General features: G+C 41.2%; 1 protein-coding gene across 6 annotated transcripts in view; it reads left to right on the forward strand.

Annotated features, from left to right (window-relative positions):
* The window catches only part of MLH1 (mutL homolog 1), a 48,104-nt gene that overhangs the window by 3,942 nt on the left and 22,547 nt on the right, over positions 1-21,615 (forward strand). For 4 of the 6 annotated variants that reach the window (XM_069475503.1, XM_069475504.1, XM_069475507.1 and 1 more), the window contains exons 3-12: positions 252-350; positions 3,730-3,803; positions 5,510-5,582; positions 7,084-7,175; positions 8,572-8,614; positions 8,760-8,848; positions 10,864-10,976; positions 13,635-13,728; positions 15,909-16,062; positions 21,009-21,382. In XM_069475503.1, the coding sequence (XP_069331604.1) occupies positions 252-350; positions 3,730-3,803; positions 5,510-5,582; positions 7,084-7,175; positions 8,572-8,614; positions 8,760-8,848; positions 10,864-10,976; positions 13,635-13,728; positions 15,909-16,062; positions 21,009-21,382 (1,205 nt within the window). Of the gene's footprint in view, positions 1-251; positions 351-3,729; positions 3,804-5,509; positions 5,583-7,083; positions 7,176-8,571; positions 8,615-8,759; positions 8,849-10,863; positions 10,977-13,634; positions 13,729-15,908; positions 16,063-21,008; positions 21,383-21,615 lie in introns of those variants that run through there. The other 2 variants (XM_069475505.1, XM_069475508.1) reach the window with 2 other exon arrangements.

Consider the following 21,615-nt stretch of genomic DNA (forward strand, 5'->3'; position numbering starts at 1 on the left):
CAAGAGAGTGAGTGTAGGTAGAGAAGAGGTCCAATGATGGAGTCCTGGGTGACTCCAGTGTCAGGTGGTAGGGACATGAGGTGGGGACGGGAAATGACACTAAGAAGGAGCAACCTAATAACAAAGGATGACGAGGGGATAATGTGGTATTCTGAATGCCAAGTGAGGAAGTTACTGCTAACTTAAAAAATTCAAAAAAATTTGGAAAAATGAGTAACATGATTATTTACTCATTTTTTTGTGTCTAATAGAAAGAAGATCTGGATATTGTTTGTGAGAGGTTCACTACAAGTAAACTGCAGTCCTTTGAGGATTTATCCAGTATTTCTACCTATGGCTTTCGGGGTGAGGTAAGCTAAGGATTAAACAAATATGTGAAATATCGTCCTGTGATGAGACTGCCATTTGTCAGTATATATTTCTCAACATAGGTAAATAAGATTTGGTACTTTTTACTTGTTATATCCATGTAAATCTGAACAAGCTTAATTAACTTTAACTTTCCAAGACTGAGAATTGTTCATAAATAAACTGTTTTATAGTAGACCTCAGATATTACGTATCTCTTGATGGAAGTGCCCAACACCACCTCTGAAGTTTTCTTCTCAAAAAGCAAATGTGAATCTGATCGGTACTTAGATCTAAGTACCAACATATGGAAAATAGGGGACAGGGGAGCGTGGTAAATGATACTGAGGTTGGGAAACTACAGGATAAAAGACTTGATATGGATGAGGCCTAACGTATAGATCTTACCTAAATCTTGATTTAAGCAAACGGTAAAAAAAAAAATTTCGAGACAGAGATATGTGAACACAGATTGACTATTTGATGGTAGTAAGGAGAGATCATTAATTTTCTTGATATTTTTATTTTATCATGGGTTTTTTTTTTGAGTGTTTATCTTTTAAGGTACATGCTGAAATGTTTGTGGATGAAATTATGTGATGTATCATAGGAATATGTGATATAGAAAATAGATAAAAATATTTTAAAGACTAAAATATTTTATACTTTATGACTTAATTCCTTATGGATATCTTTTCACCCAATATAGGCCTACAGAATTTTTCATGGCTACATAGTATTCTATTATATGTATGTACTGTACTTTGTTTAAATGGTTCCCTGTTGCACATTTATGCTCTGTGCCATTTTTTCCTGTTTAAGGCTCTGATGAATATTCTTATACACACATCTACATTTTATTTATTAATATTTCCTTAGTATGCATTTATAGCAATAATATTCTTAGGTAAAAAATGCCTATTTTAAAAACTGTTTGTATTAGTTTCCTGTTGCTGCCCCAAAAATTGCCACAAACTTAGTGGTGTAAAACAACACAAATTTACTATCTTACAGTTCTGGAGTTCAGAAGATTTGGGTCTCACTGGACTAAAAATCAAGGTTTTGGCAGGGCTATGTTCTTTTCTGGAGCTCTAGCGGACCAGAGAAACTAGAGTAGTTATTTTGGGGGAATGAGAGTGAAGATGAGAGAGAGGAAAAGGGCCTGTTACTTTTCATTTTGGGCCTTTCTGTGGTTTTTGAATTTTTTTTATGATGTATGCGTATTACTTTTATTTAATTTTTAGAAAATAAAAAGCAGCTGTGACCTAGTCACTGTAATTTGGATCAATTAGATCAAACCAAGCTGGTCTCAAATACCTTCTTTCTCACAGTAACCCCCAGATTGTTCCAGGTAGGGGCGATTTCCAAGAGATGGTTCACCCTGAGGGTGCACCTGATTTTAAGTATGCCTCAGGTCAGGCTCTAGGAACGCAGTTTCATTCTGGCTTTGCAGTTCCCTGGGTCAGTTTCTAAGCCCCCGGAGCCTTAGCCCAGCTGTAGGATATCTTTGGGGTTATTATTTCACTGTAATTATACAGGGAAGATTTATTGAAAGATTTCTGTGTGCTAGTCATGGTCCTCATCACTTTGTATGTATTAACTCCTGCTCCTGACAATAACCCTGTAGAGCAGGTTCATTTCTTACCCTGTTTTACATGAGGAAACTGACAGATTAAGAAACATGGCCAAGCACACAGCTAGAAAGTGACAGAGTGGGGAGTAGAACTTGGGCAGTTTGACTCCAGAGTCTGTGCTGCTGTCCACTTGCTCTCCTGCTGATGAAAAGGCCCCTGAAGCAGCAGGACTATCTGCTGTGCTATGTGTAGTGGCACTCTTTCTTCCTGGTGTGATATTGTATTGTTCTACTGTGCATTTTTTTTTTTTTTTTTTTTTTTGAGACAGAGTCTCACTCTGTTGCCCGGGCTAGAGTGAGTGCCGTGGCATCAGCCTAGCTCACAGCAACCTCAAACTCCTGGGCTCAAGGGATCCTCCTGTCTCAGCCTCCCGAGTAGCTGGGACTACAGGCATGCACCACCATGCCCGGCTAATTTTTTCTATATATATTTTTAGCTGTCCATATAATTTCTTTCTATTTTTAGTAGAGGTGGGGTCTCGCTCTTGCTCAGGCTGGTCTCGAACTCCTGAGCTCAAACGATCCGCCCACCTCGGCCTCCCAGAGTGCTAGGATTACAGGCGTGAGCCACCGCGCCCGGCCTACTGTGCATTTTTAATGTCCTTCCTTACACAGGCCTCAAAATCATGTACATTTTTTAATGATGAAAATTAGCTCAATTACATAAGCCAGGGAAATCCAGCTAGCACCTGGTCATCTCTGGAGCCTGAGCCATGTTTCCTTTAATGAAATGAACCTGCTGTGGCTGAATTCACTGTCTACTGAGATACTCTCACACAGACACCATCATATCACAGTTCCTGGGTTGCATCGTTACATACTGTGAGGTCCTTCTTATGAAAAGAGATACAGATCCCAAGGGACCAAGAAACCACTCTTGATTTATGAGAGAGAAGAACTGGTCATGGGTTTTTAAAATTTGTTTTATCATAATTGCATAATTTTAAATTTATATTTCTAAACTTAATAATTGCTTATATAAAACAGTTTTGAGTAATAATATACAACTATCTATTTTGAATGATTCCATTGTCAATTTTGAATACAAGTTTTTAAATTACTGGAAGACACATCATTGAGAATATTACTAAACATGCCTATAGTTTTACCACCTTAGCATAATTGCTATTAACACATTAATGTTTTCGTGTTTCCTTTTAGACTTTTATGTATATATTTTTCCCTAATTCTAGTAATTATGATACAAATTCACTTTGATATCCTTTATTTTTAACATGTGATCAAAAGGAATGAGCAAAGTGCTCATCATTGCCACATGTTAATACAAAAAAAAAAACCAGGCAATTTAGATAACCTTTCCTTTTGATTAGTTGACAGTGGGTGACCTAGCAATGAGTTTTTCTTTTTTTTTTTTTTTTTTTTTTTGAGACAGAGTCTCACTCTGTTGCCCGGGCTAGAGTGAGTGCCGTGGCGTCAGCCTAGCTCACAGCAACCTCAAACTCCTGAGCTCAAGCGATCCTCCTGTCTCAGCCTCCCGAGTAGCTGGAACTACAGGCATGCACCACCATGCCCGGCTAATTTTTTCTATATATATTTTTAGCTGTCCATATAATTTCTTTCTATTTTTAGTAGAGGTGGGGTCTCGCTCTTGCTCAGGCTGGTCTCGAACTCCTGAGCTCAAACGATCCGCCCACCTCGGCCTCCCAGAGTGCTAGGATTACAGGCGTGAGCCACCGCGCCCAGCCGCAATGAGTTTTTCTTTCATTCCATTTCCTTTTCTTCTTTAGGCTTTGGCTAGCATAAGCCACGTGGCTCACGTTACTATTACAACCAAAACAGCTGATGGAAAGTGTGCATACAGGTAGAGTGCAGACTTCTTTTACTTCTATGTATTCATCCTGAAATGTGCTTTTTGCCTGGATCTCAGCGTCATCCTATCTAAACACCAGTGTTATCTTTTTTGGCTGAGATTTTGGGTAAGTTTTCTTTCCTCCTTATGAATAAATTGATAAGCCACAGGGATGATTATTACGTGATAATCTTACTTCATGGATTTTTAAAAGATAAGATGTAACATCCTACAGGTACCTAACAAAGTGTCTGTTGCACATAGGTATTCTAAGTAAATGAGAGCTGTGATGTTGTTTCTGCCCCTCTGGCCTTCAGTAGGATACTGCTTTGGGCTGATTGTAGGGCTGTGACTGGGATGCTGAAGGCTCACATTTCCTTAGCTGACTCCTGAGCCATCAGCTCCTTGCCACCTATGCTGGCTTGCTTTCCTGTGAGTCACTGCTGGCTGGCTGTTGTGCTGCCACAGTTTGCAGAGGCTGAAGAATGGCCTTGGAACAGAACAAAAACAAGATTCAAAGAATCAAACTCGTACCTTTGTTTTTGTGAGCACTGGCCATTAATTAGTTGAAAACTGGTAGAAGTACCTAATTCATGCCAAAAAAGAGAATTTTTTTTTTAATTATACAGATTGTAAATTAAAAGGGAAAATAGCTTCAGCAAAGCACAGATCTACTTGTTTTTCGGTCTTTTTTATTTTTTATTTCAGCTTATAGGGGTACAAAAGTTCAGGTTATATATATTGCCCATGTTCCCCCCACCCCCTCGAGTCAGAGCATGTCCATGTTTTTCGGTCTTTTTTAACAGATAACTGTGTGAAGTAATGGAAGGTGGAGATGTCAGAGTATACAACACTGCTGCCAAGGGCACTCGACTCTGTATGGGTTGTAATTGCCCTAGGGTCTAGGTGGGCTGATATGATTAGAATCCTCTCTCACAAACTGGGGAAATAATTGTGAGTTAATGTCTCTCTAGATAGCGTGGGACACAAGTCCCATTTCTTGATCTCTGGGGTCGTGTATGCTCCTGCCTGGGTCCTCCAGTGGTTCCCCTTCTGTGGCAGCCAGCACCCTCCCGTGTTCTCAGTCTTCCTTTCCAGCTTCTGCTCTCCACACATTCCCAGCTATCATATATTCTAAAGTCTATGCTTTTGTTTATGTTTTTCCCTTCCTGGATGGTCTTTCTTGCCATCTCCACCTAAAACTATTTTTCCCTGAAGGCCAGATGAATTGTCATCTCTTCTGGGATGCTTTCACCCACTCTTGCTCCCATGCCAGGCTGAATGGTTCCTTCTCTAGATCACTTATCACATTGTTCTACACTTAGGTAAAAATCTATTCCCTTGTTAGACAAGAGCTTTCCAAGACCTTTATTACCAGGACCTCCTCAGCCCTGACATGCAGTAGCTCTGCCATAAATGATTGTGAAATTACTGAAAAATTTTATCATTATCTTAAGCAATGGCAAAACTATTGTTTGGTAGCTGAGAACTCAGCAACTAGAAAGCAAGTTTTGCTAGATGAACAGATTTTCTTAATCTAATTAGAATGATTATAGAAGTATTAGAAAAATAAACAGAAAAATGATAAGTAATTAAGACAATATATAAAATGGCCATATTTTAATTTGATGTTAGTATGATTTTCTTTTCTCCCCTTTGGATAAGTATTTATCTCTGTTTCTATTGAATATTAATAATTTCATATATTTTCTCATTAGAGCAAGTTACTCAGATGGAAAACTAAAAGGTCCTCCTAAACCATGTGCAGGCAATCAGGGGACCCAGATCACGGTAAGAATGGTAGATGGGAAAGTAAATTATTGAAAAAAAGCTTTGTATAAATATTGAAATAAAACATAAAATTGTCTGAGTTTTCAGAGTAACAATAAGATGAATTTTTATAGCCAATAGAGGCCCCATGATATCACCCTCTAAGCAATAGAAATTATTATTGGCTTTTGTGGTGTGGCAGCAGGCCCACCCCCTTGTCTTTTTTAAGGGGCTGGGAGACCCTTTATCAGAATGGCAGAAATCAGTGGCAGAGTAGTTGGCAATGAAAGATTAAGCTTGGCTCTGGAAGATGTAGGTTAGAACCCTAGCCTTGTCACTTAATGGTTGTGTGTCCAGAGGCAAATTACTTCACATTCCTTACCCTTAGTTTTCTTGTCTGTCAAACGGAACAAAGAATACTTGCCCTTTTGCCTTAAAGGGTGTTTGGTGAGACGTGACTGTATCTATAGGCAGGAGGAAGTCCACCATGCTGCCTTATGTTTGTGGTGTGTCACTTGGTCTCTTTCCATTCTGTGATTCCACAAAGCACCCCACTGTAATGCTATGCATCCTGCCCCTCCACCTTCTCAGCCCCAGCTAGAGTACTTCTCCCTGAAGGCCACTTTAACCTGCCTAACCCCCAGGCACGATGAGACAGGCAGGAAAGAGAAGAATGTGGGCTTCACAGCGCCTGTTAAGAGAGATCCTGTACCAGGGTAACCACAATATGATTTTCAAGAACTCCAAATGATCTCAGAAATTTTATGAGGCCGGGCGCGGTGGCTCACGCCTGTAATCCTAGCACTCTGGGAGGCCGAGGTGGGCGGATCGTTTGAGCTCAGGAGTTCGAGACCAGCCTGAGCAAGAGCGAGACCCCATCTCTACTAAAAATAGAAAGAAATTATATGGACAGCTAAAAAAAATATATATATAGAAAAAATTAGCCGGGCATGGTGGTGCATGCCTGTAGTCCCAGCTACTCGGGAGGCTGAGACAGGAGGATCGCTTGAGCTCAGGAGTTTGAGGTTGCTGTGAGCTAGGCTGACGCCACGGCACTCACTCTAGCCTGGGCAACAGAGTGAGACTTTGTCTCAAAAAAAAAAAAAAAAAAGAAATTTTATGATTATTCTTAGTTTGAAAAATATTTTTGAATGCCATGTGATATTATAATTGTTTGTAAAGTTTCATGTGTGCCCTACTAATTCATGTGCTCTTCTGAGCAAGGTCATGCTTTATTTGTCTTCGTATTTTCAGCATAAAGCAAAGAGCCTGGAATAGAGAAAGCTCCCAGTACATATTTGAGAAATTAATGAATACATGTGGGAGGCAGGAAAAATGTCCTTTAATTCCTTTGTTAATTCTGCCCTATCCCTTGCTCCCTCCCCCAGTCAGTGCTTAGAACTGTGCTGTTGGTAAATATAATTAGATTCACTACCTTAAGACCCAGCTTTAGCTGGACATCTTGGATTTTTAATTCCATGTGCTTCTATGAATTTATGAGAAAAATCAATCTTCTATTCAGGTGGAGGACCTTTTTTACAACATATCCACGAGGAGGAAAGCTTTAAAACATCCAAGTGAAGAGTATGGGAAAATTTTGGAAGTTGTTGGCAGGTAACAGCCCAAAATCTGGGAGGTGGGTCTCTCAGATCTGTCACCAAAGGAATATGTCCCAGTGCTTATAAATTGAGAACAGTTGCTCAGATTGGTGACAAACAGCAAGACTAGCTTACAGATTATTTCTGGTCAAGGTTTAGTCACCAATTCTGGGCTTTCTCTCATCTCCCCAGAAAAGAGTAGTTGGTCTTTTTATCAATGAGGGTTCTTTGGTGGCAAGGAAAACAAACTGACTCTAGTTAACTTGGGCTGAAAATAAATGTTTTAGAAGGCTAGGAGCTACATACCAAGTGGAAAAAAGTGTGGACAGCTGCTCCTTGGAGAGGACACGAAGTAAGGTGCCTTCCAGGACTTAATGTCATGACCCTACTCCAGTTGTCTTGATTCTTTTCCTGATATTGCTTTAGAGTCTTTTTGCTGGGAGAGTGCATTTGATTGGCATAGCTTGGGTCACACCATCATTACCCACATCTATGGGGAGAAGGTTTCTTGATTGGGAGTCTTACTAAGGGTGCATCAAGTGGAATGGGATAGAGGTAGTTTTCCAAAGGAAGATTAGAAACTGTTTTCAGAAGGAGGAGGAGGTTGAGAGCAGGTGAAAACAACACCTTAATCTACTGGTGCAAATGGCTCCAGCATAAACTGTCTAAACCCACATGTCCTTGAATTATAATAGGGATGTGTTAATTATTTTTCAGTATTTCTAAAAAGTCTGAAATGAATCAAACATTTGCCCATAATAAAATGGCACAGGCTCATATATCAAGTTACTTTGCTTTTTCCTGAAATTGTATAAATCAGTGTCAGAATATTCATTAACTGAAAATAAAGAAGTTCTGATTGGCTGTTTGGCTCTAGGTATGGTAAAGTGAGTTATTGTTACTTAATAAATTCATTTTGGTAGACACAGTCCTTCAGTTCATGGGACCATGGAGGGAGGAGTAGTGAATAATGGCCAACCAGGAAAGAAGGTATAGAAAGAAACCAGTGAAGAGTGGGGTGCATTAAGGGCTCAGAGAGAATGAATAGAAGTGTGCGGGTGTTGTAAGACCTGGGTTCAAGGTGTCCTTGAGGCAAACCAGACCTTTTGGGACACTGAAAATAAAACTACAGTTAAAGAGATTGTGGCGAGATATCTTTGAGTCTAATCAGCAGCCTATAAAAGCAGAGAATACTGTGTTTTGTTTGATTCAGTCACATTTAGCATCTCTATCAAGTCTGTTGGTTCATTCTTCTGTTGGTAAAATAGGATGTATCGAGATGTATTTGTTTGTATATACCTTTGTTTAGATCATTCAGCTCCACTAATGGATTTAACTAAAAGGGGGCTCTGACATCCGTTGTACACTTGGCTACTCTTCACTTACTCTTTTATTTTGTTTTTCTTTTCCAGGTATTCAATACACAATTCAGGCATTGGTTTCTCAGTTAAAAAAGTAAGTTCTTGATTTATGGGTAATGGTTTTATATTATGAAAAGAAAAGGAGGATTTTTAATATATATTTTGCCTGTGGAGATAAGATTTATGATGTTTCAGTTACAACTGTGAGACAGTAAGTCCTTGTATCTCTTGTTTATCAGCAAGGTGAGACGGTAGCTGACATTAGAACACTACCCAGTGCTACAACCGTGGACAATATTCGCTCCATCTTTGGAAATGCTGTTAGTCGGTATGTTGATAAGCTGTATATAAAAAACCTTTTGCATTTCTTATCTTGGTTTATCATTCCATCACATCGTTTTACAATCTGTCAAAATAGTACCTGCCTTAACAGTTTGCTTTAGTCAAATACACAGGCTTGTTTTTAGGCTTCAGATTCATTAATAGAGTGATGATTTCATGTAATCAACACTTCCTGGGTGCATGTTATCTCCTAGATGCTGTGGCTGTAAATCAGTGTGTTCTCTCGAGGTCTTAGTCTTCAAAATATTTATAGTATATTAGAATTCTTTTATCCTCCAGTGCTCCCTCTTTTCCCTGTATTTCCATTATCATCACTTTAGGATGTCATTTATTTATCTATCATTGAACATTTATTATCTCCCGTATTCCAGGCTTTGTGCCGGAAGTTATGGATATAAAGACGAATAAAATACTTCCTGCCTTTAAAGACTAGATTTGCAAGTGTCATCAAATATTCATTATCAAGAAAAGCATAAGAGGGAAGTTGCTTGCATTATGGATTCCTCAGTGTGCTCCCCTCCATGTGTAAAATCCACCATTTCCGTCACACATTCCTAGCTAAATCTCAAGATTTTACAAAGCCCAAAGTGCATATATCATAATCTGAGGGGGAAGATGCTGAGACCCTTCCATATGCCTGGTGTGCACCAGACGCTGTGGATACACAGATGACTGAGACAGTCCCTCATTTCACTTTTGCCAGAAATCGTAAAAGCAGCAGCAGTCGTCCCAGTACCCAGTCTCCACTTTGAAGAACAAATTATTTATTCTTTGAGCCGAATCAATTTGCCAATTCGGGAACAACCAGTTTGCTTTTAATTACCCTTTTCTTTCTAATTAAATGTTAATTAATTTTTTTAACTGTGCTCCCAGAGTGAGCTTTTATAATGTAACTTTTTAGAGCTTCTTGACTAAATTTTAAGGCTCAGAATTAGTTGTTATGAAATTTAGAGGGACTGTATGAGATTAGAAATCCCCTGTAGCACCATTTCCCGAAGCAGGTTTCCAGAACACTATCTTTTTGAGACATTTTGGGGAAAAAGAGTTTGCTGATTCAGTGTGTAGGAAATGCTGCAAGCTGTAACCTCCACTCAGAGATTCAGAGCACATATTGCTGTATGACAAGCTTCCCCCATCCATTCAGCAAACTCTTATTGAATGCCTGCTATTTACCAAGTGCTGTGCTATATCATGCAGATGTAGAGAAAAAAGCAGAAATTATTCTTGCCCTCAGACAACTTTCTAGTTGGAAAAATACATGAAATAATTCTGCCTGTCATTAGCAGGTTGTGCTAGATGCCTCAGAGGAAACATACAGGGAGTGATGAGAGACTAACTGGGGTCAGAGAGAGGGACAGTCAGAGAAGCCTCTTTGAAGAAGTAATAATCCTTGAGATATGAGGGATAAAGAAAAATTAACTAGCTGTGCAATAGGTTAGGAGTAGAGATTTCCAGGCAGAAGGATGAGCACCTGGAAAGGTCTTCAGGCAGAAATGTGTGGCTTGTCTGAAGACTTCTTTTCTACTTACTAACCTCCCCTTCCCAATAAACACATAATGGGGAACACCACACTGGAGTCACATTGTGTTGTTATTCACTGTAGCAATTCAGCAGAGATGAGTTTTTGGAATCTCATCTTTGGGTTGTAATTACTAAGATACATGGAACTTTCAGCAAAATAAGGTCTCAGAGCTTGTACTCATTGTTATATCCCAGTAATTAGAGCAGTGCCTGGCATATAGCATAAGAGCTTGAAAACACTGGGCAGATAGGTGGGTGGGTGGATGAATGGATGGATGGACAGATGGGTGGGTGGATGAACAGATGATGGATAGGTGGATGGGTGATCCCAGAGGACCTTAATTAACCAAGTTTCTGGGGTCTTCATTTGGTAAAGTTAGTTTATGGGAAGGGGCCCTGTGTCTTCTAATTGTGGTTCTTTTATAATATTTGAGTCTTGCAGTGTTTTCAAAAGCTTTGGAATCTCTCTTTTCTAACCAGAGAACTGATAGAAGTTGGGTGTGAGGATAAAACTCTAGCCTTCAAAATGAATGGCTACATATCCAATGCAAACTACTCAGTGAAGAAGTGCATCTTCTTACTCTTCATCAACCGTAAGTGAAAAAGAACCAAATGGAGAAATCCATCCACAGAGAATTTTTTGGGAACCTGGAAAAATTCCTAATCCACAATTAGATTATACACAGGGAAATCTCATGCCAAAGTTTGGTTTGATTAGGAGGTATTTATAAATTTTCATTCTAAGTCTGTACTTAGCCTTTCAATACATGTTGTTATAGACACTGGTTCTCAACTCTAAGAGGAAGCCAAGGAGAGGGCATCACAGGCCCTGGTGAGCTGGTATACATTCCTCATTTGCTGACATAGGAGGCTTTACAAGCAGGCCCTAGACAGAGATTTGCTCTGCCCTTAGATCATGGGCCACTGTTTGAAATTGCACAGCAGGACACAGAAGCAGGGATACCTTGAATATAGATATTGTCATTAAAGGAAAGAAATTGAATGCTAAGCCCTTTGAGAGTTTTCTTTTCAAAAAATGAGATTTATGATGCAAAGAACAGTTCTAGAAATTAGGGAAGAAATTAAATGAATTTGGATTTTTTTCAAATTCCTTTCAAGTCATTATCTGTCTGCTGACATATTGTTTACATGATAGTTACTTACAAAGTAAGTACTATTTTGCGTTGTTTCTTATAATTTAATTGTATATTATAAGGTGTTTTCTTTTTTTTTTTGTTTTTGAGACAGAGTCTCACTCTGTTGCCCAGGCTAGAGTGCTGTGGCGTCAGCCTAGCTCACAGTAACCTCAAACTCTTGGGCTCAAGCGATCCTCCTGCCTCAGCCTCCCGAGTAGCTGGGACTACAGGCATGTGCCACCATGTCCGGCTAATTTTTTCTATATATTGTTAGTTGTCCGGTTAATTTCTTTCTATTTTTTAGTAGAGACCCGGTCTCATTCTTGCTCAGGCTGGTCTCAAACTCCTGACCTTGAGCCACCCTCCTGCCTCGGCCTCCCAGAGTGGGAGGATTACAGGCGCGAGCCACCGTGCCCGGCCTTTATTACAAGGTTTTGCTAGTGATAGAGCAACAACAAATAATCCCACAGTTTGGCTCAGTTTTTCATTTTTCATTCAGAAACAAGATGCACCTTTCCAGATGTTCAGTTTTCATCCTTTTTATCTTATGAGTCCCATCTTTTTTTTTTTAAGGCATTTTGTAATAATTTTATATTAATAGTTTTTGCTTTGTTAGCTATTGGAAATGGTATATTCCCTCCTTCCGTGTATAGCAATGACCAGATATGTGTCTCAAAATATGCATGTTTTATAGCCGTTGTTCAAAGTAATGCAGGAGCAGTGCGGAGAGAGCCGATCATTTTACAGACACATTCTGTTAAACTGATATCTATTAGCAGGATTTTTTCCTACTTCATTAAGATGGACTGATATATAACAAAGCCTGACATATAACAAAGCTTGTTTTAGTCAAGGCTCAGAATATGTTTTTGAGTCATTTTTTCCTAACCATGAAGAATATCTGCTTTGTAACACATACGTTGGCTATATAGTAGACAGACGAAGTCACTGTAAGTGCTGTCTAGACTGGCCTCTGTCAGGGTTTCTGTGGGGGCTGCATACCACAGTCTCGCATTCCCATTAGCTAATCTGTGCACGATGCCAAGTTCCTAATAGCAAAGATAGGTCAGACTCGTATGCATGCCTTTCAGTTATCTACACACTGTGCAGGCTCACTCAGGTGGCAGGGACAAAGAACACTCCTTTAGCTTGTCTGGAGTTCAGAAATCTCAGCAGAGGGGCCCCAGCTGTGCTTTTGTCAGGGGCCCACGCCGGCTCCAGGCCTGTGTGGTCAGGACACGTGTTACAGAGTACAGTTACGTTATTGAAGGGGCCATGCGTGTGGTGACCATTCAAAGAATAATATTCTCCTCACTGATAAAATTATGGCCACTCTTTTTGTTGGAAATAAAAAGACGTGACATACCCTTGGCTACAGTGACACAGGACGGCGGGTCACCAGCAGGTCATCTGAAATCTGTCTGGTGAGAAGGGAGAGCTATGTTTTCTGAAAATACATCTTTCTCTCATTTTAGGCCTCTGTCTCCCAGCCTTTATTGTTTTCTGCCCTCTCCAAACCTGCCTCATTTCCTAAATTACCTTAGACATACATATAGATGTTAGTACTGCCTGAAATTCCGGAAAACTCATCCTTCATTACTCAGTGTGGATACACCACTGTTGAAACTCCCAGAGCAGAGTTAGTTGCTCCCTCATCTCACCATTTAGCACAGACCCCTCTATAAGAGTGCCAACCACTTGGGGTGGGGGTTAGTTTATTCACCATCGTATTGTCTCCCAGCACGTGGCACATGGGATAGCCAGTATGTATTGTAGAATGAAAAGTCTGAGAGCTGATGTCATACTTCCCATTGTGCCCAACAAGGGCAAAGCTAGTCCACATGGGCTGATTGAGGGGAAGGGAAGTAGGGAGGCAGAATTTATTGCCCTATCATGTTTTCTGCTACTTAGCTGAAAGGAGAGAGTCCCAAGCCCATAGTGAGATGCTGGGAAGTGGTAACAGGTAGAGGATGCCCTTTCTTCCCGGGGATCTGATGTACACATCACTCTGGAGCCCTTCCTCCTCTGGTGATTTCCTGGCTCGACATGAATGTGTACCTGTGATCTCACCCCTCAGGACAGTTTTGAACTGGTTACTTTCTTTTTATTTTTTAGATCGTCTGGTAGAATCAACTTCCTTGAGAAAAGCCATAGAAACGGTGTATGCAGCTTATTTGCCCAAAAACACTCATCCATTCCTGTACCTCAGGTAACGCAGCGTCGAACTCCTCACCCAAGGCTCACAAGGAACAGAAATTCTGTCAGGCTCTTGTGTTTGCAAGAGATGGCCTAGCTTCTTTCACAGCCCAGTCGGAGTGGATCCCACACACCAGTGCCAAAGGATGTTCTGTCCCTTCGCACAGATAAAAGGCACATTATTCACTAATTTAGCAGAATCTCACCGAAAGCCTCCAACGTGCCAGCCTCCTTTGTGTTGGTGATACAAAGGTGAATAATGTGTCTCGTCCTTCAGGAGTGGTTGATGGCTGGTAGGCCGAGGAGAGACAGATGTGCTCAGGAGGCTCTGGATATTACTTCTGCCAGGGTCAATCCTGGAAGCCAGAACAGCTTTTTCCTTTCATGAAAGACAGTCTTCTGCTCTATGGAGATTATCGTCTTAGCCTCTCCGTTGTTGATTGCCAAGAGTTTCCTTAAAATAATTTAGCAGTCATGTTTTAGCAGTCATAAATAATTTGGCATTTGCATTAAACAGACCAAACCCCATAGTAGATATTTGAAATACAGAATAAATATGAGGTACTCCTGTTCTAAAGGAATTTAGTCTAGGGTCTGACTTATGGAAGATGTCTTTGCATTGTTTCTGGTTCTGCTACTAGCATGTCTATTTCACCTTTTTTAGCATTTTTATCACAGTATGACAAAAGATCACTCTCTTAGTAACAGGGCTATTATTTGTACTGGGCATGGTTCATACTAAAATGTCTTAAGTCTGAAACCTTGGCCCTCTGAGTAGAAATTATGTTAGAGAGTTAATTTCTCTTTGTTCTAGTGGTTTTTGGGTTTTTTTTTTAAGTGATGGAGTCTTATTCTGTCACCCAGGCTAGAGTGCAGTGGGATAATCAAAGCTCACTGCAGCCTCAAACTTCTGGGCTCAAGTGATCATCCCACCTCAGCCTCCCAAGTAGCTGGGACTATAAACGTGAGCCACCTCACCTGGCTTCTTTGTTCTAGTTTTGATTGAAGGGGAAAGGAAGTGTGGGAGTGTGTGTAAAAATTGTGGTTAAAGGTAGTTTTTAGATTAAATGTAGAGTTGTTGACTTCCTCTTGTTTTCCCTTAACAAGGTAATTAACTGGTCAAGTTATCACTTTGTTCCTTCGCTGTATTAGGAGATAGCAACCATATAACATTTTTAACAGGGAGAGTTTAATATAAAGAATTACAAACGGGATTAGAGGGATAGGAGATTGGATAGTAAGAAATGAAGAGACAGGAATAGCAGATATAATCAGTAGCCATTACCTGTCACCACACTCAGCATGTGGATGTCAGCCCCCTGACTGAGATGCAGACCTTACTGAGGGAATGCAGCTGTGGCTCACTGTGCGGTGGAGAAGTCGATGAGGCCTGCTCTCCTGGCACCACTCTGAGTGCTAGAGAGAACTGCCCACAAGAAGGGGCCATGTGTTGCTGGCAGCCTGTGCAAAGGAACTTGCAGAAGTCTGACAGAAATAAGTGCACCCTAACTTGGCATAGAAACCCCCACCTCCTCCAGTGTCCCTCCAGCTCTTTGCTGACAAAGCTTCACATTGCAATGCACTGTTATCACAGAGCAAGCAATGAAAGATGGACTTGGAGTGAGGCAATAAATTGACATTAATAGCTGGCATGGCCTCTAAACTGACTTTTGTATTACATTTTAATGCTAGAAGATACTCTTGCAAATGTTCTTATTCTGACCCTCATATAATACTGAAAAGTAACTAGGGAACCTGTGTTCATGGTTGCAGATTAGAAAACAAATCCAGAGAAGTTAAGTGACATACCCAAGGTCATGTAACAAGAAATTCCACTGGTTCTAAAATGAAGACAGTTACAGCTAACGTGATAAATGTGTCAGATACATGCAAAGTGCTTAATGTGAATTTAGTCCCCACCATAGACCTGTGAGATAGGTAATGCTATTATGTCCACTTTACAAATGAAGAAACTGAAGCAAAGAAAGATGGTATAACTTACCCAAAGTGACACAGCTCTTAAGTAGCAGAGCCAATATTTGAACACAGTCACTTAGACTCGATCTTGAGGTTTTGACCACGATGTCATTTGCCCCCCTCCCTCAAGTCTTCTGGCCACCACACATACCATGTGTAGATTTTTCCTCCCGTCTCCCACCAGCTGAGGTAATTGTTCTCTTTTTGTTCTGCCAGTTTAGAAATCAGCCCCCAGAATGTGGACGTCAATGTGCACCCCACAAAGCACGAAGTTCACTTCCTGCACGAGGAGAGCATTCTAGAACGGGTGCAGCAGCACATTGAGAGCAAGCTCCTGGGCTCCAACTCCTCCAGGATGTACTTCACCCAGGTGAGGGTGCTTCTCATCCAGCTGTTTGTCGAGTGCCTTTGGCACTTTGAAATGTGCGCTGTCAGACATGAGAGCCCAGATTTTTGCCTATTACTTTAGAACTTTCTTTGCAAGTATTACTTTGATAATTTTCTTATTTTTATTTTTATTTATTTATTTAGAGACAGGGTCTTCTTCCTATGTTGCTCAGGCTGATCTCAAACTCTGGGCTCAAACAACCCTCCTGTCTCATCGTCCCAAGTAACTGGGACTGCAGGCACATGCCACCATGCCCCATCCTGAATATTTTCTTTTAGGAATATTTTCTTCTTTGAACCTAATTATAAAGGTATTGTGCCATTGTTCCTGGGCCTAGAGTCATGAGGCCTGAACTCATTTTGTCATTTTGCCTCCATCTGCTGAGACCTTAGACCAACTTCCTAGGAAACAAGCCATCTGAAAATGGGATAAGGTGCTCCTTCAGTGTGTTCTTCCCCACTGAAGATGTTCAGGAGGAAGCTAGTCCCACCTACACAGGGCAGAGTAGAGGGGCTGAGCCCCAGGGAGCCGTGGGAAGAGTGGAAAGAGCAGGGCCTTTAGTGTCAGAGCTCTCTTACCAGCCATGTGACTAACCTTCCCTGGCCTCCACGTCTACCTCAGTAAAGATAGAACTGGTCATGCCCACATCCAAGGACAGTTACAAGCAGTAGGTGAACAGCGAATAGAAAGTGTCTGATACAGGGCCTGGCACCATTCATCTTATAATGGTCTGCATTCTAAGTGCCTATAATTCTAAGTTACTTTCCTTCTCTGGGGCCATGGTTTTCCCATCTGTAAGATAAGCAGGTTAGGTAATATGTTCTTCAGTCTCCCTTTCCAGTTCTGAGATAACGTGGCTCTGGGCAGCCCTAAATTTATTCATGGTGAGGATGTGTTCATCAGGAGCACAACAGACGCCAAAACTATAAAAATAGAAATATTTTCCTGTTAAATTACACTGGGTCCTGCAAGCTGAAAGTGGGCTTCTCTGAGACCCTATTTCACAGAAAACTTTTTAAATTACCAAGTAGATGAATGCTTCCCATAAGAAAATTCAGTTACACACCTGGAAAGAGCCTGGGTGGGAGATGGCGTGGGCACTAAGCGGTGAGGGAGCGGGGCAGCACCACAGCCCCTGGAACCCACGCACCTGGAGATTGTTAGAGCAGAGAGGGAGTGAGTCCTCACAGGCTGCTAGTGGTGACACCTGACAGGGGTATGTGGCAGGTGGGCAGAAGGGAGTTTTGCCTGGAAACCAGCCCTCATTCCTCTGTTACTTTTGATGAGCTCCTGGTACCAACGTGAGTCCCAGGTCTTATAGAGGTAATAGTGCACCAGGCCTTGTAGTGCCCACGGACAAGATGAGGCCACACATGTCCCCACTGAGGGTTACTGTGTCTAGCATGGTTAGTGCCCTTGGAGCAGTATCTGATACATAGTAAATGCCTGAGAACTGTTAGTTGCTTTGAAATCTGTTGCTCTGTTAGCCTCAGTGCCCCTTTATTGCTCCTCTTACTCTGCCTCCTCCACAAATATGCATTTAGACTCCTCTGCGGGACAGACACTGCACTGTGTTGGGTGCCTTGGGGGTGCAGCTTAGATGTTCCTGCCTTCACAGAGGCACTCACAGTGTCCTAGAGAATCCATCCCATGAGAGAGAAAAGCAGACTCAGGGGAGTGTATAGGAGTGGCTCCTTTCCTGCACTTGGGCAGTCAGGGAAGGGAAAGAAGGGACGTGGAGGGTGCGACGTGAAGGCTCTATAGGAGTTCGCTGGGCCAAAGGGAAGAAGGAATGAAGAGTTTTGCCAGAAAACAAAAGAAATGACAAGGATAAAGGCCTGGGGTGCAAGAGGCATGTGTTTGAGTGTCTGAAAGTTCATTGCAGTGGATCTGGTGTTCTCCACCCTGGCTGCCATTAGAATCACATGGAAAGCTTTGAGAAAATACCAATGTCTGGGTCCTCCCCAGACCAATCAATCATTCTTGGGTGGTGGGGCCTGGGCAGGTGCTGTCATGTGCAGCCCAGGGTTAAGCAGTGGTGGGTCTATTGGGGCAGGGTAGCAGTGGTGGAGTTGAGGTGGCAGAATTCAGACCAGATGGAGGGGTTCCATCAGGATACTAAAGAGTTTAGATTTCAACTTGATGGGAACTGATGGGATCTGATTTGCATTTTATGAAGAACTCTGGTTGCAATGTCAAAAATGGATTGAAGAAGAGCAAGATGGAAACTGCAGTGATTTGGGAGAAGTGGTGAGCAGGTTGGGATATGGGAAGTAGCTCTGTTCACTAATAGTTGAGAATCTAGAATTGCAGGACCTAGAAATGGGCTGGCTGGTGGGAAGTGAGAGGAGAGGCCCAAAGTGTGAGATGAAGATGCAGAGCATATGGCCTGGCACAGAGTGACAGCCCTTTGCTCTGTCCCAGTTGAGGTCCAAAAGAAGAGATTTGCTAGAGATCGTGCAGTCTGTGGCTCCAGGGGGAAAAGAACCTCTCAGCATGCCTCATCTGATCTTGGATGAGTCAGATTCATTTGTTAGATTACATTTTATTTTCCAATAAAACTTTCATAGCTCTGACCAGTGTGTCTTCAGAAGGAAAGTGCATTTCTGAATCAGAGGCCTGCCTCTGTTGGTATGGTGACACCGGTTTTATGGGCTCCTTGCTGCCATGAAGCATTGTTGTGGGTGGTGAGGTCCAAACTGAGAGCTGTCCCTGTTCCTATAGGGTGTTTAGAATACCTTCTCTTCATGCCAACAGCAGGTCACACTGGCTCCTGACTTTTGGGCCCTGGAGCCGTCTTTCTGCTCCCCAGCTTGTGCCTTGCCCTCCAGTGCCCAGCACCAGCACAGCAAAAGCCCTGGTTTGCAGTGAATTCATTTGGTGTGGAAATCAGGAACCCTGGGGATTCTTGCAGATTTGTTCCAACTCTGTCATATTGGATAAGGTATTTCACTTTCCCAGACTTTAAAATTATTATCGGCAAAGTAGTTATGTTAATTTCTGCTTCCCAAAAACCCACCTGTTGATACTGCAAAGGCAAATGAAGTAAATGCATTTCAACAGTTTTAAATTGTCCTGGGGGAAAGGCTTTACCTTTTTGAACAGAGTTGCTACTTTATTTTTTTATGGATAGTTCTAAACACTCATAAAAGTAGGTAATACAACAAATATCTATATGCTTCTCACCCAGCTTCAACAACCATCAGCATTTTACTATATTTGTTTTTTCAGTCTCTCTCCCACTTGGGGGTGGGCAAAGGAGCATTTTAAAGCATATTCCAGACAATTATTCTTCCCTTGTACCTCATTATTCATCTAACAATATTTTTTTCCTTACATAATCACAATGTTATTTTACACCTAGTAAAATTAATAGTACGAGTATCATTTAATATCAAACCCATATTTAAATATCTCAGTTATCAAAAAAAGATCTTTTTATAGTTTTGTTCAAATCTGTATTCTGTCAGGTTGCACTCATTATATTTGGTTATGTCTCTTAAAAATTTCTTTTAAGTCTTTGAAGCTAGAAAGTCACTCTACCTTTTTTGTTGTTTCCATTGGCCCTGTGCTTTCGATTATATTCCAGCAGGAGGCGCATAATGACTTGTTATGTCATTGTGGTGATAAGATTCATCAGTGGGCTCAGCTGGTGACAGCCTGATTCCCTCAATGTAAAGTTACCCGTCAACATTTAGCTTAATGGTTTTACCATTCATTGATGACCAATTACCCAAATCAGTTATTTCATTAAATCACAAGATGAACGATTTTTTATTTTATCATTTTTTTCTGTATTAATTGACTGTAATTCTTTTGTACAGAAGAACTTTACCTCATTTGTTAGAGCTATTTGGTTATCCCACAATAGTTCATCCTAGAAAGTAAGGCCAAATGCTGAATTCTATCCCTCTAGTTATCAGTTTTCAAAGGAATGAGTTGGTATTCTAGCAATTTCCAATGGTGTTGAATGACTTTTTCCTTTCTCTTTCTCTGCCTCCTTCTCTCTTCCTCTTCATCACTCTCTCCCTCCCTCCTCACTTTCTCTTTTTCTCTCTTTCAGTATTTTGTCATTGCTGTTAATAAACCAACATGGTTTAATCAATTTTAATTATTTTTCTTTTGATGCTCAAATTATGCCATCTTAGTCCAATGGAAGCCCCTTGAAGCTGGTGCCTTCTACCTTTCGACCCAATTCCATTAGTCTTGATAACTTCCTTGATTCTGGCAAGACAAGATGTTGCAGGCGGTACTTTGTACTTTCCTAGCCCAATCCTTGAGCTGGCCGTTTCTCCAAGGAGCTCTGGTTCATTTTAGTGGGAATGGTAGAGACTATAATCTGGGATCTGGGGGTCCTCATTGCTACTTGGTAGTCATTGCTTTTAGGCGTTTCTGGAGACAGAGCTGGGAAATATGTATATTTAAAAATAGACAGTTGAATACTCGTTGCCAGGAGCTGGGAGGAGAGGGAAAATGGGACATTATTGTTTAATGAGTACAGAGTTTCAATTTGGGGAAGATGAAAAAGTTCTGGAGATGGGTGGTAATGATGACATGAATATACTTAATGCCATTGAATTCTCACTTAAAAGTGATTAAAATGGTAAATTTTATGTTATATATATTTTACCACAATAAAAAAATAAAGTCTCTTATGGCAGCAAAAAAAAAAAAATATGAAAATCTTACACTGATATTTCCATTTCAAGCACATTTTAAGATTGTAAGGATTTTTCCTTAATTCTTGAGTTTTACACTTGTAAACCTTTTATATTCCAAAGTCCAGTCAGAATTCCTTCTGTAGTGGTAATTCTATAATCATAACTATGCCTGATTCTAGCTTCTTTCTCCAATGCTGCTCCATTTGGGGACCTACACATCTATACTTAGTATTCTGAGTCTCCCTACTGTCTTCTTTTTTGATACAGACTTTGCTACCAGGACTTGGTGGCCCCTCAGGGGAGGTGGTTAAATCCACAACAAGTCTGACCTCATCTACTTCTGGAAATGGTGACAAAGTCTATGCCCACCAGATGGTTCGTACTGATTCCCGGGAACAGAAGCTCGATGCATTTCTGCAGCCTCTAAGCAAGCCCCTGTCCAGCCAGCCCCAGACCATCGTCCCAGAAGATAACACAGATGTTTCTAGTGGCAGGGCCAGGCTGCAAGATGAGGAGATGCTTGAACTCCCAGCCCCTGTTGAAGTAGCTACCAAGAATCAGAGCTTGGAGGGAGATGCAGCAAAGGGGACTTCAGAAACATCAGAGAAGGAAGGACCCACTTCCAGCCCAGGGAACCCCAGGTATGGCCTTTGAAAAGTGCCACTTGCCTCCTCTGCTCTGTAATAAAACTGCCTTCTAACTTTGGCTGTTCATGAACCATTTGCATTTCTCTCTGCCTGACTTGCCCTTTGCCTCCACTAGGACGGGGCTGTGGCCTCCACTAGGATGGGGCTGTGGCCTTGTCCACTGTTTGCCTTTTACCATGGCTTTAGCATCACCCACCATGATATTCTTTGAAATAGCTTAAATGTCC

Source organism: Eulemur rufifrons, chromosome 7, assembly GCF_041146395.1.
Source record: "Eulemur rufifrons isolate Redbay chromosome 7, OSU_ERuf_1, whole genome shotgun sequence".
Taxonomy (NCBI): Eukaryota; Metazoa; Chordata; class Mammalia; order Primates; family Lemuridae; genus Eulemur; species Eulemur rufifrons.